The 18,463-nt window shown below is 53.8% G+C and overlaps 1 protein-coding gene across 2 annotated transcripts in view; it reads left to right on the top strand.

Annotated features, from left to right (window-relative positions):
- The window catches only part of KCNQ1 (potassium channel, voltage gated KQT-like subfamily Q, member 1), a 405,403-nt gene that overhangs the window by 87,265 nt on the left and 299,675 nt on the right, over window positions 1-18,463 (top strand). For both annotated transcript variants that reach the window (XM_011988197.1, XM_011988198.1), the window contains one exon: window positions 80-170. In XM_011988197.1, the coding sequence (XP_011843587.1) occupies window positions 80-170 (91 nt within the window). The remainder of the gene's footprint in view (window positions 1-79; window positions 171-18,463) is intronic.

Here is an 18,463-nt window from a genome sequence, read left to right as displayed (position 1 = left end):
CGGGGCCCCTCCACTCGCCGGGTGCATCTATGGGGTGGGCGGAGGCCATGGCGCTGACCACCGTGTCCCTGTCTTACAGCTTCCTCATCGTCCTGGTCTGCCTCATCTTCAGCGTGCTGTCCACCATCGAGCAGTATGCCGCCCTGGCCACGGGGACCCTCTTCTGGATGGTACGTAGCATCTGAGGGCGTGGCTGGATGTCACGGCTGCCCTGGAGGCTGGCATCTCCCCAGCGCTGAGCCCCATAAGGTGGGGCAGAGCCGCCCCCGGCCCCTTGCCCACACGTTGGCCCTGCCCTGATACACGGGCACCTCCCCAGACCCCACACTTGCCAAGTGACTCGGGATGTATGTGCCACAGGCGAGGGGGGCCAAGGACTGAGGGGAGCCTGGAGCTGGTGGTCTGAAAGGACTTCCTGGAGGAGGGGCTTCCAAGCTGGGCTGGAAGGAAGGAAGGAGGAGGGAGGGTAGAGCTGTCATTGTGGCCAGCCCGGGCCTGCCCGAGCCTTCATGCACAGTGTCCCTGGGGTCTGGGTGACACCTGCCCCTGGGTTATGGCTGGCACACAGGCCCTGCTGATGTCCCAGCAGCAGCCCTCACCCCAGGCACCTGGATGGTCCCTTCCATTGGCCTGAGCGGTGTCGGTGCCATTTGTGCCAGGCAGGTGCTGAGAGCAGGGCAGGGCAGGCTCATAGCCTGGTGGAAAACCCCAAAGTTGATCTAGCCGTGAGGCTGCCCGGAAGGCGGGGTGCAGGGACCGGCTGTGTCTGGAACCCACAGGGTCCCCACGTAAGCCGCCTGAATGTGGGCCGTGGGCAATGACTCCGGCAGGACTGGGTGCAGCACCTCTCCGTGGCTGGGCTTTCGTGTTTTCCTGTCTTGTCGTGGAATATTTCCAGTATCTGCAAAGAAAGAGAGTCACGACTCAGGTCCTGGCGCGCACAGGCAGCTGTGGGCTGGGTTCTTGCTGCTTTTCGGTGCTGTGTCTTCCTGGCCAGGGGAGCCTGTCCCGCCGGGGTCTAGAGTCCTCTCATGATGGCCTCAGCGGTGGAATCCATCCCATTTCTAGGGAGTCCATTTTAGCTTTCCTTCGTTGCTTTTGGACCTTGAGCCATAGCTGGAGGAATTCACCTGTGGTTTCCTCCAGCCCTCACCAGGTTAACTGTGTGTGCTCCATGGTGGCTGGGAGTTTCCTGGTTAAGTGGTGTGAGGCACAGGCCTGCTGCGCTTCCCAGTTCTCCCAGCGCCATGTTTTCCACAGTCCATCTGTCCTGCCTGATTGGAGGGGCCGTCTTCTCTGTAAACCAGAGGTCCAGAGGCAATAGGAAGGGTCTGCTTTGGGGATTTTTTGGGGTTTTTCTATTCGGTCCCACTGGTCTGCTGGACTTTTCCTTTACCGGGGCCCTACCGACGTGGTTCTCCCAGTACTAAAGTCAGTTTCATGACGCCACTGTATGCCTCGGCGGGGCTTTCTTTTTGGGGGGTTTCCTGGTGGCGCTTGCAGCCTTGCTTTTCCCAGTGAATGTTGCCATCACCTTATCCAGCCCCGGGAAGAAACCCAATGGCAGTGGGTGAATGAACTGGGGGAGACCGACATCTCGGTGGTCTCCAGGAGCGCGGTGTGTGTTTATGGGCAGCGTTTTATGGTTTCATTATGTATATTTCAGGCAGTTTTTGCTAAGTGTATTCCTGATGATGATAATATTGATGAGAATAAGTTGTTATTGTTCCCATCACATAGGGAGTCTCTAGTCTATCATGGTTTCCAGGCACTTTGCTGCCATCTATGAAAGCTGTTAATTTCTGCTGCAGCCTGTGGCCCCGCCACCTCTCATGACTGTGGTCGTAGAAGTTTTTCCCTCTATCCTTTGCATTCTTTTGTGTTTCCAGATAAGGGATGCCCAGGAGGGCAGATTGCTGCTTGGGTCTGTCCAGAGCTGGGGGTGGTGCCTGCGGCCAGCTGGGCCCTCCTGGCTTCTGTGGGCGGGTTGGCTGCTGGGCGGGGGGTGTGCACCTCCCGCACTTAGGAAGGGTCCTTCAGGTCCGATGTCTGGTGTGGTTTTACGGTGACCATGTGGATTCTGGTCAGGGGTCTTTCCTGCTTCTGTGAGGTGCTCCTGTCGGTGAGGGGCCCGCCTTGCCTTCTGGGGACAAACCCCCTTGGTCCTGGCATTTGAGGTTCATGTCCCATCACACTCTACCCTCATACTTTGTTCAGACTTTTGCACTGCACCAGTGAAGTGGGGTGTATGTGTTGTCTTGTGCCATCTTGGTTGGGGTGAGGCCATCCTTCCCCTACAGGGCAATGTCCAGTAGCCTTGGCAGGACAGGCCCCATGTTTTATGGGGTCCCCACGGCACCTGTCCAGGATCCCCAAGTCCTCCACACCTACCACAGACCCGGTTCTCAGATGAGCACCCAGCCAAGTCTCTGGCTGTGACTAGCAGGAGGATGTTCTGCCCTCGCCAACTGACAGGGTTGGCTCAACTTCAGGAGTGGGCATGGGATGTCCTTTGCTGGTTCTGCCATGGGGGCTGGGTCTGTGGGGGGTTCCCTGACCTGGTAGTTGTCCCTGGAGGGCCTGGGGCCAAGGATGCCAGTGGTTCCCAGGCTGTGAGAGCCGGACTGCCAAATATTCCCCTGGAGGGTCTCCGTGTGAGGCCCTTTGTACCTCTGCAGGTGTGTGTACATGTGTGTATGTGTGTGCGCATATGCATGGGAATGTGTACACGTGTGGCTGTGTGTACACGCATGTGTGTGTATGGGTGAGCTGTGTGCTTAAGTGTGCATCTGTATCTGAGTATGTAAGCGTGCATACACATGAGCACGTGGGGACTTTCATGCATGGTTGGCTCTGTTTCAATGTGTGTACATGTGTGCACGTGTGTATCTGAGCATGTACACACGTGTAAATGTGGCCACATATAGGCACATTGTACTGTGCACCTGTGAGCATGTGTTGTGTGTTTATGTATGGCTGCGTTGTGTGTATTTATGTATAGATATGTGTTGCTGTGTGTGTGTACCTATGTGTATGTATGTGTGTTCATGCCTGTGCTGTGTGTGAGACGTGAGATCCTGCCTGTCACGTCCCTCATGTACTAACTTGGATCTGGGTGGTTAATCCCTTGTCCCCGACGTGGTCTGGGACTTGCTTGGTTTTAAATGGAGCATGGAGCCCCGGTGCTAACGCGAGCCCACCGGGTGCCCGTGCCCAGCCAGGGCTGTCAGCACCACAGCATCTAAGTTCAGGTCCTGACTTCCTAGGTGGTCATCTCCCAGGCTGCTGGGAGGGCAAAGCCTGGAGAAGCCTGCACCCAGGCCCGACCTGCAGGGACCTTCAGATGTGCCCTGGGCTCCACGTGCCCATCTACAGCTCGAGAATTAGACATTCCCTGGGCTCCATGCACCCATCTACAGCTCAAGAATTAGACGTACCCTGGGCTCCACGTGCCCGTCTGCAGCCCTAGAATCACCAACAGCGCCCCAGGGCGCCCATGTGGCATCTAAACCAGGCAGGGGACAGGGGCGAGGAGCAGACCAGGTAGGGTTGCTCCCTAGGATGCAGCCCTGCCCAGGCAGGAGGGCAGACCCTAGATTTCAAGGCACAGTGCTGAGCTGTGCCCTCAGGGAAGCCTCCAGGATGGTCCTCATCCCGGCAGCCCTGCCCACTGTCCACGCATCCCTGGGGTCTGTGCGCCACCTGGTGGCTATTTGCTGAACTGTGGCCACAGACCCCTGGTCAGCGGGAACCAGGCCTTTCACTGCCCTGCAGCTCCCTCTCCTCCAGGCTGGGGTGGGATGGCAGAGAAGCAGCCCGCACCCCCAGGCAGAGAGCCCCCTTTCTGCTGCAGTCCCCTTTGCAGTCCCCTCTGCCTTTTCCACTGCTTGGAAGGCAGAGACCCTGGCCACCTCCCTTGTCCCTCCTTCTCTCATGCCCGCTGCCCCCCTGCCACACCTCGCGTCTCACCAGGCAACCCTGCACACAGCAGCTGGGGAGGACTTTCTAAGACAAAAATCTGATCATTCCAGAAGCTCCCTGTGACGTTTAGGGTACACTCCCCAAGGTGCCACGTTCAGGTCCGTCACCTGTAACCCTCCCCTCTCCACCTCCCCCAGCCTGGGCTCACTCACTCCAGGCCAAGCCTTGGACATTCCTGGCTGCCCCAGGGCCTTCGCATGCCCTCTGCCCTGGGCCTGGCTGTCCTCGGGAGTGTCAGCACTCAGCCTTTTGTCAGGTTTCAGGCCTCTGCTTGGGGCCATCCTGCGCAGCATCCCCGCCAACCTGCCCTGTTCTGGGTTGGTGGGGCTCTGGGAGGCTCAGAAGCATCTGTCTGCCTCAGGCCATTGAACACTCCCTGAGGGCAGGACCCCGTGGCTGCGCTATCCCCACAGGCTCAGCATGGCGCTTCCTGGCTGTGCATGTCCCTCCCTGCCTCAAGTCCATAGGCCAGAGTTGCCCAATGAGGACACCCCAGTTTGGTTTGTGCTCCTGGTCTCAGCTGCCCCTGCATGGTGGAGGGGTGGGAGACGCCCTCCCACTTGCCTCGCCACACTTCCCAGCAGTCTCTCGAAGCACTGGCCTCGTGGAGTCAAATCCTTCAAGGGGATTTGAGGGTCCAGCTGTCACTCAGTCATCATCAAAGGCAGAGCCGAGACTGAGGCATAGGCTCTGGGTGGGGACTATCCGCAGGGACAGGGACCACTTGCTTGGAGGAGGGGGCGCTCAGGTGGGAGGGGCACAGTGAGAAGGAGGTAAACAGGTGCTTGCAGGGCAGACAGGGACCCCTCCCAGGGCTCACAGCTTCCAGTGGACAGCAGACACAGGGCAGGCGCAGGGCAGGCGCAGGGCAGCAGGGCTCAGAGCACAGGCAGAAGTTGGGGACTTCCTGGGGAAGGGGCTGACAGCAGGTTCCTGAGGCTTCAGGCCTGGAGGAGTGAGGACGGCTGTTGGGTTCTTGAGTCCAGCAGAGGGGGGCTGTGCAGGGTTGCGGGAAGGACGGTTGGAGGCACTGGGGGGAGGCACAAGCAGCAAAAGTGTTTGCAGCCCCTGGGGCCAGGCGGCGGGGACGGCTGCAGACGCCAGAGGGCGCTCGGGTTACATGCAACTCCGGAGCTGCCGGCCCCCGCCAAGGAGTGCTGAGCGCGGGGAGCCCAAACCACAGCCTTGGGGAACCCAGCAGGGGCCCGCCGGGTGCAGGACCCGCGTGAGGGATTCCGGGAGCACGGTGTTTAAATGTTGGGGAAAAAGCTGATCAAAGCGGCGTGTTCCCAGGGAGCCCCTGTTTTCTCGTTTCTTTTCGTCCGCCCTGCTTTGCAGTGCCAGAAAGCTGTTATCTCAGCACGGCTAAGGAAACCCCAGCGCGGCCTCGGAGGGATTAGGCATTCTGCTGAACCAGGGATATGCGGTGGGCCTGAAAAAGCCATTTCGGGAGGAATCTGGTCTCGGCTGGGGTCCGGCCCACACCGTGAACAGCACGTGAACAGCACGTCGGAAATCTGCTGGGCAGGGGAGATTTGCTCATGGCCTCCCAGGGAGGAGAGCCACTTCCTGGGCTGCAAAGAGGGCCCCAGCCTAGTTTCTGAATTCAGAGGGGGCTGTGTGTGCACGTGTTTACGTACATGCGTGTGCACATCTGTGTGCCCAGGTCTGTGGAAGTGGCGCACGTGTGCATGTGTGTACTGTGTACGTGTGTGTGCTTGTCGGTAGCTCTGTGCGCACATACATACACATGTGCCTGCTGTGTGCGCGCACGCGTGTGTCTGACGTGTGTGTGCTTTGCGTGTTCTTGCTTGGGAAGGAGTTCCCGGTTTGGGTGGCTCTCCTGTTTCTTGCTGAGGCCGGCTGCTGCCAGAAACGGCCCCCCCTGCTCTCTGCAGGAGGAGACCCTGCCCTGGCCCAGGTGAAGGCCTGGCTTTTGTCTCCAGGATCACGGCTTTTGTCAAACCCCACACAAAGAGAGAGGCACTCAAAAGCACAACACAAACATGGCTCGTCCGCGCCTTTGGTGGGGAACATACCAGGGAATTGTCCTGCAATGCCTGTGGTTAAAAAACCCCGTGAGCGGCGGCCCCGGAGGCCTAGGGGATGAGGTCATCGCTGCGGCTTCCTCCCCTCTGCTGAGGCTCCCTCCACCCCGCCCGGTGGCCCACCCCTCCCGCCAGCTGGAGCCTTCACTGCCTGGGTTTCTGCTGTCCCTTCAGCACAGAGCGAGGCCTCAGTTTCCCTCCCAGCACAGAGCGAGGCCTCAGTTTCCCTCCCAGCAGCAAAGTGAGACCCTGTGGAGAGTCTCTGGGCCTCCGTGACGGCCCTGGGCGGGCTCCTCTCTGTGGAAGAAGGTGGGGTCCTGTCCTCAGCGCTCTGGCCTCCACTTGCTCAGGGCGCCCGCAGGCCCGCAGGTCCTCACCTGGTGTTTTCCACCTGGGACCCGCAGCTGCTGTGATGAGAAGCCTGCTCTGCGCACGGCCTCAGGCGGTTTCCCGCAGCGCCCTTACTGCTGCTGCCGGGAAAAGACGCAGAATGAAGGCACCTTCGCCCGCATTGGGGAACCAGTGGGTGACTCAGGATTTTCCTCAACCCACCCCGAGGTCTGATTCCCTCTGCAGCTGCCGCCCGCTAGGGGTTCTCTTCCTCCCTGCCTGGTGAGCTCCTACGGGTCTGACAAAGCCCCGTCCTGCACACTTGCTTCAGGGGCAACTCCCCACTAGACTAGTTGCCCAGGGACGGGGGTACCCACTCCCTCCTCAGGGCTGCAGGGTGCTCTGGGAAGCATCGGGTCCCTCTGTGGGGTTGTGGGCTCGCTTGCCTTTTTGTCCCTGTCACTTGGGAGCTACCCAGCCAAGACCGGTCCCCACCGCCCAGGCCACTCTGAGGCTTCAGAACGCAGTCATCAGCTCCCTGGCAGGGTTCTTTCCGCCTGCATTTGTTCAGCCAGCAAATCTTTATTAAGCACCTACTGTGTGCCAGGATCTATGTGCAAGCAGACCATGGGCTCATGAAAGGCAGAACTGGACTTGGATTCTGCACCCCTGGGATCCTCACTGCAGGGCCCTGTGTATGTGTGGGCCGGAGCCTTGGTTCCTGTCTGCACTGAGACCCTGGAACTAGGACTTGACAGAGGACTTGACAGATGTGGGCCCTCCCTCTGCACAGCCCCCACGGCACAGGGTGGCCTGCAGCTCTGCACAGCCAGACTTGAGGTCACTGCCCCGTGAGCCTGTAGGAGGAACTTCTCACTCATCTGTCCTGAGACCCTGCCTGGAGCCCACCCCAGGGAGACAGAGGCTCTCGGAGCCTGTTCAGGGTGGAAGGATGCTGGAGCTGGACACTGGCCTGTAGGCTTTGGGCAGGCAGGGGTAGCGAAGGTGAACGTGGACCAGGGGCAGGGGGAACAGGGTAGGCCCGAGTGTCTCTCTGGGGCAGTTGGGGGCACCCAGGTGGGCTGAGCTTCAGCTGCCAAGGCTCCTCCAGGGTCAGGGTCGACCCCTGATGTCCTGGCAAGAGTTCCAAGAACAAAGGCTCAGAATCCACCAGGCAGAACTTGAAGCCACTGCCCTGTGGGGACAGGAGAAGTGACTTGGCCGACTCTCCAGAGCCCGGTGTTGGTCACTGAGGACCACCGGATACCAGTCCCTCCTGCTTTCCCCTGTAGTGACTCTGAAGCTGTTGAAATCTCCGTCTGCCAGGAGCTCCTCGTCCTGGGACGTCCTGTGCAGCTCCCTCGCGACCTTGCAGGGCCCTGTGGCGTCTCTCTCATGTGCTGGCCGTAGAGCTTCCTAAAAGCATCTCTGTCACCCACTCTGCACCTGAGAGAGGGCGGCCAGGTGACTGGTGCCCCCTGAAGACCCCGGACCAGGCCCCTGCCTCTGGGAATCCATCAAAGTGTCTCCTTTCTGAGGCCGCTTTGCTGGGCGTAGGATCAGCCTTGCTCTGGGGGCTGTTTAGGAGGAACCACGGCGTTGCTGCTCCCCGGAGGCAGCCTGTGCGTGTGATGGGCGCCCTGCTTCGAGTGCTCTGCTTCAGGGTGTGGGATGCACAGCTGGGGGGCAGGGGCGCTGCTGAAGCCACAGTCTCAGAGCCTGAGGCCCACAGGACATGGCATGAAGACCCAGTGGCTCTGCTTCCCCGGGACAGCCTCGGTCCAGCCTCACTGGCCACATGCTCTGCTTAGCATACCCGCTGCTGTCCCCAGCCACCCAGCCCCATGCACAGGCCACGCGGTGACAGGGGCTGCTGAAGGAAGGCCAGCCTGCTCCCTGCCTGTGATGGGAGCTCAGGCTCAGGGCAGGGCAGCAGGGGCGCTCAGCTGGGCCCCTGGAACTACAGGCGCCCGCCACCTCACCAGGCTAATTTTTTGTATTTTTTAGTAGAGATGAGGTTTCACCGTGTTAGCCAGGATGGTCTCGAACTCCTGACCTCGTGATCCACCCACCTCGGCCTCCCAAAGTGCTGGGATTACAGGCGTGAGCCACCACGCCTGACTTTTTTGTTGTTAGTTTTTAAAATTTTTATTTATTTATTTATTTATTTTTGAGAGAGAGAGCGGGTCTTGCTGTGTTACCCAGGTTGGAGTGTAGTGGTGTATTCACGGCTCACTGCAGCCTTGGCCTCCCAGGCTCAAGTGTTCCCACTTCAGCCTCCTGAGCAGCTGGGACTGTGGGTGCGTGCCATTATGTCCAGCTAATTTTTGTATTTTTTGTAGAGATGGGGTTTTGCCATGTTACCCACACTGGTCTTGAACTCCTGAGCTCAAACAATCCTCCCGCCTCAGCCAACCCAAAGTGCTGAAATTATAGGTGTGAGCCACGGCACCCAGCCTGCTTTGTTTTTATCCTGAGTCATTTGAGAGTGAGTTGGAGACAGTGTGATCCTTTCTCCCTATAAAGCCCGCGTATATTCTCTGGAATGAGGACGTTCAACTTAGCCAGGGTGTCTGACTCTCAAGACACTGCTGTCCATTTCACAGCCTGCATTCAAGGCTCATCACTCATCCCAGTGTGCGTGACTGGTTTTTCCTCATTGCATGTGGCTGTCACACGATTTCGGCTTCTTTGACCTGGAGCAGCCCTGCCCGGCCTTCCCTTCATGGTCTCTTTCTTGGGCAGGGCAAGGTGGTGGACATGGAGGCTTGAAGACAGTCCCCTGGCCCCAGGGATGTTGTGTGGAGGAGTTGGAGGGCTCACAGGCCCCTCTGTGGGGCCCAGGGCAGAGGCAGCAGGCAGGCTGTCTCCAGCACAGTGGACATCGTTTATGCCCCAGCCGGGTCCCCTGTCCCAGGACCGCGGTCGACAGGGTTTGGGTTGGCTGCGTTCCTGTCTGAAGGCAGCTGCTTGGGCGGAGGACAGCTGACATTCCTTCATGCAAAATCTGCTCGCGGGAGAGTCGTGAAAGTGGGAATCCTGGGCTGGAACCGGAATGTTCCCCGAGTACATAGGAATCCTGGGCTGGAACCGGAACTTTCCCCTAGCACACGGGGCCTTGTGTGTGCAGGGGCCCTACGGTGAATCGTTTTCTTTAACAAAGACTTCCTCTGTGCAGCCCACAGCCGGGCCTCACGTTATCTTTTGCAGGCCAGAATTGTCATATATATCAAGTTCGTTCAGAACAAGATGGGGTGGGGTGGGGGGGCGGTGAGGGGCCCGGGGCAGGAGGTAGAGGAAACTGCAAGATTTTTTAAACCTTCCCGAAAAGTAACTTGGACAGTAACCCGATTCTGTCCAAGTGGTTTGTGAGAATGGGGTTAACACCCCCGGGCTGGAACCTGGGAACCGCCAGTCCACGTCTTTCCTCCAGGGAGGCTGTGCAGAGGGAAGGCAGTGAGCCCCACCTGGGTTTGAGGAACCTGGGGCTTCAAGGGAGGCACTCTTAGCCCATGGTGCCCCGGCCAGGGGTAGGGCAGCCGCGGCATGAGTGCACGATGTCCCGTCTACAGCCTGTGGTCCCTCTGGGGGTCAAGGTGCCTGTTCCCCATTGCGCCTCCATCAGAACTCCTCCAGATCTGCCAGGTGCGCTCCCTGGAGGAAAAGGGGATGGGGATCTGGCTTGTGCCTGGGAGCAAGTCCTCTTGGGCCCCAGAAAGACCCCATATGGCCAGGTAGAAGCTCCCACCTGCTGTGCCGGGAGAGTCTGGGGCCCTGTTGGCTCATTCCGTCGTCTTCCCTGTTTTCAAGCCACAGGAGTGTGATCTTTCCAGAGCACTGAGTGACTAGAGGAACGGGCTTATGCTAGGCAGGCGCTGGCATCTTAGACAATACCTGACATCTTTGCGGAACCCTGGTGAGAGGCCCCACAAGCGTGTGACCCTGTACAGACTCCACCGCGGCAGCCTGGGGGCCGAACCGATGGCTGTGCCGGCCGTAGGGAGCGTCCCTCATCCTGCCTTTCCAGAAGCCCCTGGGAAAGGCTGGTGGGAAGGAAAGCGGGGCTGGGATGGGCCCATCTCTCTCTGGGGCAGGAGGAACTAAGAAGCCAAACGCAGTCAGGTGCCTGCCCGGCAGCCAGCACTCCCCACCACCCCCAGTGCCTGGCGTGCATGGCGCGCGCGTGGTCTCCAGGTCTTTCCCCAGTGCCAGGTGTTTGGGTGGTCTCCCTAACTCCCCCTACCACACTCGCTTCTCTTTCTCCTCTTTTTAGAAATTGTGATGATTTAGCTCCAGGTTGGTAATGAGAGAGCCAGTGGCCTGGGTTTGGGTGCAGGCGCAGTTGGGGCCGAGCAGGGCGCCTGCGGGCTCTGCCAGGGTTGGGGCTCAGCCCGGGCAGGGGCTCTGTGTCGGGAGGAAGGGCCTTACTGGAGCGGGAGCCCCCAGCCCTTGGAAGGTGGTGACTGCACAAGGACAGGAGTAGGGGGACCCTTAGGCACCCAGGCTGTTGGAGGCCCCCACACCGCCATGGTGCTCTGCTCTCGGCAGCCCTGGGTCTGGTTGGAAGCTGTATCCCTGGTGAAGGGCGGCCGCGGCTTTCCAGCTCTCCCAGGCCAGTTCCCGTGTTTTCTCTCCCGCCTTCCCCATAGTCCGGGACAAAAGTCAGACCTTGGTGGGGGGTGCGCCTGCTGCAGGGCCCCCGGGCTTCTCCATTCGGGTTTAGTGGGATTAGAGTGTGCGGCCGTGGGGACAGGTGTTTCCTTTATGTTCTGCCTGAGGGCTGGAAAGAGCCTCATCAGTGAGCGCCACGTTCGGTGGGGGTCTCTGGTGCAGGGGAGCCGGGGGGCCGGGTTGGGTTAGGTCCTTGTTTTCACATCTGACCCTGGCCAGCTGGAGAGCCTCGCTTGAAGCGCAGGGCAGCAGCTGACACAACACAACGGGACGGGCTGAGCAGGCCGGGCACAGGCAGGCGTGGGGGAGCTGGCACCGGCACTGCACGTGGGGCTCCCAGGGGGCTGCCAGGGAAGTCGTTGGGGGATAATAGGACCCGCCCTGTGGGGCCCACTGGCCATGGGGTGCTGCACAATGGGGTCCACCCGCTGTGTCCCTGGACGAGGAGGTAGCCTGAGGTCTCCTCTGACACTGGGCAGCAGCCTGGGGAGGGGGCTGGGCAGGTGCCAGGGGAACCTCCTAGGGCATTACATTCAGATGAGTTCTAATCACATTCTTGGGCTTCCCAGGTCACACAGAGCGAAAACCAGAGGTCCTGGCCATGGACCATTGAAGTGTGTCATCGTGTGACTTTGCAGATGGGGGGACGGGGCTCGGTGTGGCCTCATGGGGTCAGGAGCTGTGGCTCGAGCACCTCGGACCCCAGCCCCCTGTTCAGGGTCAGGCCTAGACAGCTCTTCCCACAAGATTTTCTGTCTCCCAGGTATAAAACTATAACCAACAGGGATGCCTGGTGGGATACCTGGGGCCAGGGGCTGCCAGCAGCCTCCTCAGTAGCTTATGGGAGATGCTCTCAACCCCAAGGTTGGCTCCAGCTGGCCTCAGGAGGAGTGGATGTTCACTTCAGGTGTCTTTAGGACCCTGGCAATTGGGGACAATAGTCTCCTCCCCAAATATGCAGTCTTGACTCCTGGCCACTTGGGAAGGTGTATTCTGGACCTCGCAGCTTCATGCCCTTTAGGATGGCAATGGGAGGCAGAGAGCACAGCCTGGGGACTTGCTGTGAGGGGACTGCATTTGGATTTTTAGGTGGAGCCAATCCCTGTTGGGCTGAGAAAAGTCCTGGGCGGCCGTGAGCTGGTGGTGAGGTTTCCAGACTTAGTCATGGTCAAGGTAGTTGAAGTTGGGGGTTGGAAAACACTCATGTCCAGCCCAGATGCCTGATGAAGAAGACGATGCACGGGCACACACACACAGACATGGGTGCACGGATGGGCGTGTGGACACATGCACACACAGGTACCCATGTGGACACACTCACGTGTGTGCTCACGTTCAGGCTCAGACACGTGCCTGCATGCACACATGCACACGTGCACATCCAGCCCTGGACCTTGGACAGGCAGGGAGAGAGACCCCCTTGGGGCCGCGTTCCATTTGCACATTTAATCCAGAAACTGTCAGCATGGGAAGCCTGGATGAGAACAAAATGTCAAGTGTGTGCCGAGAGGCGCAGGCCAGCCCCTTTTCCTGGCGGGGCGATGATCTGGTCAGTTTCCGAGCACCATGTGCTGAGAATAATTTGTGCATTGAGAGCAGCATTTGGTGGGGAACCTGGGGGAAGGGCGGGCGTCTTTATTTCATTTTAGCTTTCTTTAGCGGCGCCTGTGTCTCTTCTCACTGACCATTTTCTGAAACTGGCTAGGGAGGGTTGGGGGTGGCTGCTGTCCTCTGGCGAGGGACTGAGCTGGGCCCTGTTTGCTGGTCAGTTCTCAGTGTTGCCCACCCAGCCAGGTCCCTGGACCTGGCCATGGCTACAAAAGCCTGGAATTGAGGACAAAGCCATGGGGACGCCGTTTTCAGGATGCTTGTGAGCAGGGCTTTGTCCCCACTGTTAAGATACTCTGAACGTTCCCAGAAAGCCCCTTCTGCTCAAGTTCGCTTTCTTCATCTCAGGCTCAGGTGTTTTGGGTGTTCTTTTTAAATGAGGACATCTGTTAGACCACTTAGGAGTTCTAGAACCTTAGGAAAACCGCCTCTCATCCCGGGAGTTTGTAAGAATTTGTAGTTTCTCCCCAGTTTTCATGGAGCCCCTGTCAGAGGCACTGAGGCCCGGGTCCTGTGGCCGATCCTCGCATAGACATCAGCTAAGGGGGCTTGGGGGCCAGTCAGCAGCCTTTGGAGGCCTCTGCACCCCTCCTGTGAAAGGCCAGCGTCGAGCTGCGGCGTGGGGCCCCCTAGCTTGGGGTGGGCCTCAGACGCTGTCGCTGTGCCTGCTGTGGCTCTTCATGGCCCTGGAGCCTGGGATGGTAGAAAGACTCCCAGACCTTGCTGGAGAAACTCCAGGATGTGGGGGGATCCAGACTCTTGAGACTTCCCAATGGGTCCACACACATCACCAATCCTCTCTGCACCTCAGTTTCTTCATGTGTAAAATTCAGGTCACATCAGGACCGCAGTTCCCAGGGCTGTGCCGAGGGTGTGGGGACATTTGGCACGAAGGTTCTCAGTCCAGAGCCAATGGCCAAGAGGGCAAAAGGGTGTTGGTGGACGATGCCTCCTCCCCTGGCGGGGGCAGGAAAAGAGGTGCTGGGGAAGCAGGTGTAAAGGGCCCCGTGCCCACCAGAGGGGCACTAATTGCGAAGGAGGGGCCTCAGCCAGGAACCGCCATAGCCTCAGTTTTATTTATTCTGCTCACTCAAACAAAAAATCAGCTATGTTGAGGTATAATTGGCATAGAGTAGACGGCCTTGTTTAAAATGTACGATTTGACCAGTCTGGACATGGGTGTGTGCCACGGGACCATCACCACAATTGAGACAGCAGGCACATCCGTCACCCCCAAAAGGCTTCTCGTGCCCGTCGCTGGCCCCTCCTCCGCTGCTCCTGGCTCTGGACGGGACCCCTGGTCTGTCTTGTCAGTGTAGACGGTTGGCGTTTTCTGGGGCTTGCTGTCAGTGGAATTATAGTGTGTGGTTTTTATTGTTTGGCTCCCGTCACTCCACGTTTGAGAGTCGTCCAGTCTGTGGCACATAATAATTCATCCCTTTTTCATTGCTGAGCCGTATCCCATTGTATGGACGCATCGCAGTCTGTTTATCCACTCATGTGCTGGTGGAGTCTGTATAAAGTCTTTGTAGGGACTTATATTTCCTTTCTTCATGGGTAAATACCTAGGAATAGAATGGCTGGATAATGTGGTGGGTGTATGTGTGTGTGTGTATATATATATATATATTTTTTTTTTTGAGACAGAGTCTCACTCGGTCGCCCAGGCTGGAGTGCAGTGGTGCGATCTCGGCTCACTGCAAGCTCCGCCTCCTGGGTTCCCGCCATTCTCCTGCCTCAGCCTCCTGAGTAGCTGGAACTACAGGCGCCCGCCACCGTGCCCGGCTACTTTTTTGTATTTTTAGTAGAGGCGAGGTTTCACCGTGGTCTCGATCTCCTGACCTTGTGATCCGCCCGCCTCGGCCTCCCAAAGTGCTGGAATTACAGGCATGAGCCACCGCGCCCGGCTGGGTGTATATTTTTAACTATTTAAGAAACCGACTAACTCACCAACACTTGACATGGTCCGTCATTTTCATGTGAGCCAGTCTCAGAGGTGTGTGTGGCATCTTGCTGTGGTTTTAACTTTCATTTCCTAATGACCAGTGATGTTGAGTATCTTTTTACGTGTTTCATAGGCATCCAGGGAACATCTTTGGTGACATATCTTTTCAAATGTTTCACCCATTGTACAATTGGGCTGTTTGTCATCTTACTGAGTTGTAAAAGTTCTTTGTATATTCTGGTTACATAGCTATTTGTTTTACACATATGTTCTCTAGTTGGTGGCTTTCCTTTTCATTTATTTAGTAGTTTCTTTCTTTTTTTTTTTTTTTTTGTTGTTGTTTTTTGTTTGTTTGTTTGTTTGAGACTGGGCCCCTGCACTGTGCTCAGGCTGGAGTGCAGTGGCGTAAACGTAGCTCACTGCAACCTGGAATTCCTGGGCTCCAAGGATCCTCCCACCTCAGCCTCCCAAGTAGCTGGGACGGTAGGCATGTGCACCACAGCTACTAACTTTTTAAAGTTCTTATGCAGACAGGGTCTCACTTTGTTGCCCAGGTTGGCCTCAAACTCCTGGCCTCCCGCGATCCCCCTGCCTTGGCCTCCCGCGATCCCCCTGCCTTGGCCTCCCACGATCCCCCTGCCTTGGCCTCCCAAAGTGCTGGGATTACAGGTGTGAGCCACTGCCCCAGGCCCAGTAGTATCTTTTAAAGACCAAACATTTTCAATTTATGAAGTCAAATGCAGCTTTTTCCTTTTAAATATTTCTCATGCTTTTCACATTATATTTAAGAAATGCTTACGAAACACACAGTTACTAAGATTTTCTGCCAGTAGTTTTATAATTTTTGTGCTTACATTTAGGCCTAGGATGCATTTTGGGTTAATTTTTCTCTATCATGTAAGACAAAGGTGGAGATTCATGTGTTTTTTTCTTATGGATGACTGACTGGTCCAGTGTCATTTATTGAAAAGAATATACTATCCCCAGTGAACCATCTTGACTCCTTTTAAAAGGTTCAATGTATCATAAAAGTGTCTCTTTCTGGACACTTTGCTGTGATCCGTTGATCTGTCCTTTTGCCAGTCACACACTGGGATCGTTACAGCTCTACGATAAGGCTTAAAATAAGTTAGGGTGATTTTGCCAACTTTGTTTTGCTATTTCAAGTTGTGTTGGTGGTTCTGGGTCCTTTGTATTTACATATAAACTTTGGAAGCTGCTTGCCAATTTTTACAAAGAAGCCTGGCAGAATTTTGTTTGGGATTGCGTTCAACCTCAAGATCAACATGGGGAGAATTGACATCTTACCAATATTGAATCCTCTGATCAATGAGATTATCTATTTCATATATGTATGGTTATATGTCTAATATGTATATGGTTGTATAGCTCTTATACATATAAGGGTTATATATCTCATATATATATACATATGAGGTTATATACCACTTACTTAGATTTTTAACTTCCGTCAGAGATGTTTCGTAGCTTTTAGTGTATAGGTCTTGTACATCTTTTGTGAGATACCCAGGTATTTCACATTTTTTTTAATGCTATTGTCACTGGTATTTCTTCTAATTTAGAACTGAAATTCATTTTGGCAAATTTATCTTGAATCTTGCAACCTTTCTAAACTCAGTTATTTTTGTTCTAGTGGCTTTTGAAAAAATGAATTCCATTGATTTCCTTACGTTAATACTGTTTTCTGAAAATAAAGACAGTTTTACCTCTTTTTCTCAAATGTGGGTGCCTATTTGTTTCTTTTTCTTGCCTGATTGCACTGGGCAGCTCATCCACTACAGTGTCCAATAGAAGTGAACATCGCCCTGTCTTCAGCCGTAGAAGAAACACCTTGTCGTTCACCGGCAAGTGTGATGTTGGCTCTGGTTTCCCATAGATGTCTTTACCAGGTTAAGGAAACATCCTCTCTAATACTATTGCTGAGGTCTTTAATATGAATGGGTGTCAAATTTTGTCAAATGCTGTTTGCTACATCTTTTGATATGATCATGTGGTTTTTCTTCTTCAGTCTCTTAATATGATAAATTATACTGATTCATTTTCACAGGTTAAACCTTGTATTCCTGGATAAACCCCACTTGGTCATGTTGTAGTATTCTTTTTGTGTATCATTGGACTTGACCTGTTAAAATTCTGCTAACGACCTTTGCATCTAGGTTCGTGAGGGATATTGTCTATATATTTTCTTGTAACGTCTTTGGCTTTGGTACTAGAGTAATGCTGGCATGAGAAGTGAGTTGGGAAGTGTTCTCTCTGCCTTTTCAAGAGGGAGTTTGTGTAGAATTGGTTTTATTTCTTCCCTGTGTGTTTGGTGGACTCCATCAGGAAAGTTGTTTAGGTAGGCCTGGACTTTGCTTGATGAGAAGATTGTTAACTAGATTTTAAATTGACTTAATAGTTATAGTCAGGTGATTGATTAATTATATTCAGGTGATTGATAGTAGTTATATTCAGGTGATGGATAGTAGTTATATTCAGGTGATTGATAATAGTTATATTCAGGTGATTGATAATTATATTCAGGTGATTGATAATTATATTCAGGTGATTGATAGTTATATTCAGGTGATTGATCATAGTTCTATTCAGGTGATTGCTTCTTGAGTGGGCTTTGGTATTTTGTGTGTTTGAAAGAATATGTTCATTTCACCTAGGTGTTAATTATATTGGCATAAAGTTGTTCAGAATATCCTGTTATTATTCTTTAAACAGCTTTAGAATTTGTAGCAATGTCTCCTCTCTCATTCCTGATATTGGTAATTTGTGCCTCTTTCTTCGTTAGTGTAGTCAGCCAGCTAAAATTTTAGCAATTTTATAGATCTCAAATAATCAGCTTTTGGTTTAATTAATTTTTTTCTTTTTGGTTACTTGATTAATTTCTTCTTTTTAATTATTTTATTCTGCTTAGTTTTAATTTGCTCTTTTTTTCTAGTTTCTTAAGCCGGAAGCTGAGGTCATGATTAGAAATTTTTTTTCCGTTCTAATACAGGCACTTGGTGGTATAAATTTCTCACCCTTTAGTTACATCCACAAATTTTGTGTTTTTTTAATCCCATTTAAAATATTTTCTAATTTCCTTTTTAGTTTCTTCTTCGATGCATGCGTTATTTAAAAGTGTATTTGAAACATTGAGGGATTTTCAAGATACCTTTCTGTTACTGACTTCTACTTTAATTCATTTATGGCTATAGAAATACTTAATATAATTTGGTCTCTTAAAATATATTAAGACTTGATTTATGGCCCAGAATATGATTTATCCTGGTAAATACGCCATTGTGTGCTCGGAAAGAGTGTGTACTGCCGTTGTTGGGAGGACTGTTCTATAAATGTCAATGAGACTAATGTGGTTGATGATGGCATTTTCCAAGTCTACATCAGTAATAATACATCCTTACTGATTTTGTATCTACTTGTTCTGTTCTTGAGAGAGGGATGTTAGCATCTCCAACTATATATGTGGATTTCTCTCTTTATTCTTTAGTTATTAGTTTTTTGTTTAGTGTATTTTTTTGCTTTGGTCATTTAAAAAATTATTTACATTCGTTATTTTTCATTTTTGTGGATACACAATCGTTGTACACATTATGGAGTCCATATGATATTTCAATACAAGTATACCATGTGTTCAATGTATTTTGAAGTTTCGTTCTTGGGTGCATTAGCATTTAGGATTGTTGTGTCCTCTTGAGAAATCAACACATTTGTCTTTATGAAACTGCCTCTTTATCCCTGGTCACTTTCTTTGCTCTGAAATCTGCTTTGTCTGAGATTAAAATGGCTATTCTGGCTTTTTCTTTTTATCATTGTTAGCATAGTATGTATTTTATTAATTTACTTTTAAACCATTTGTGTCCTT

The sequence above is a fragment of the Mandrillus leucophaeus genome, unplaced genomic scaffold, assembly GCF_000951045.1.
Source record: "Mandrillus leucophaeus isolate KB7577 unplaced genomic scaffold, Mleu.le_1.0 Scaffold325, whole genome shotgun sequence".
In the NCBI taxonomy this organism is placed as follows: domain Eukaryota; kingdom Metazoa; phylum Chordata; class Mammalia; order Primates; family Cercopithecidae; genus Mandrillus; species Mandrillus leucophaeus.
This window is presented reverse-complemented; position numbering and strand designations above follow the sequence as displayed.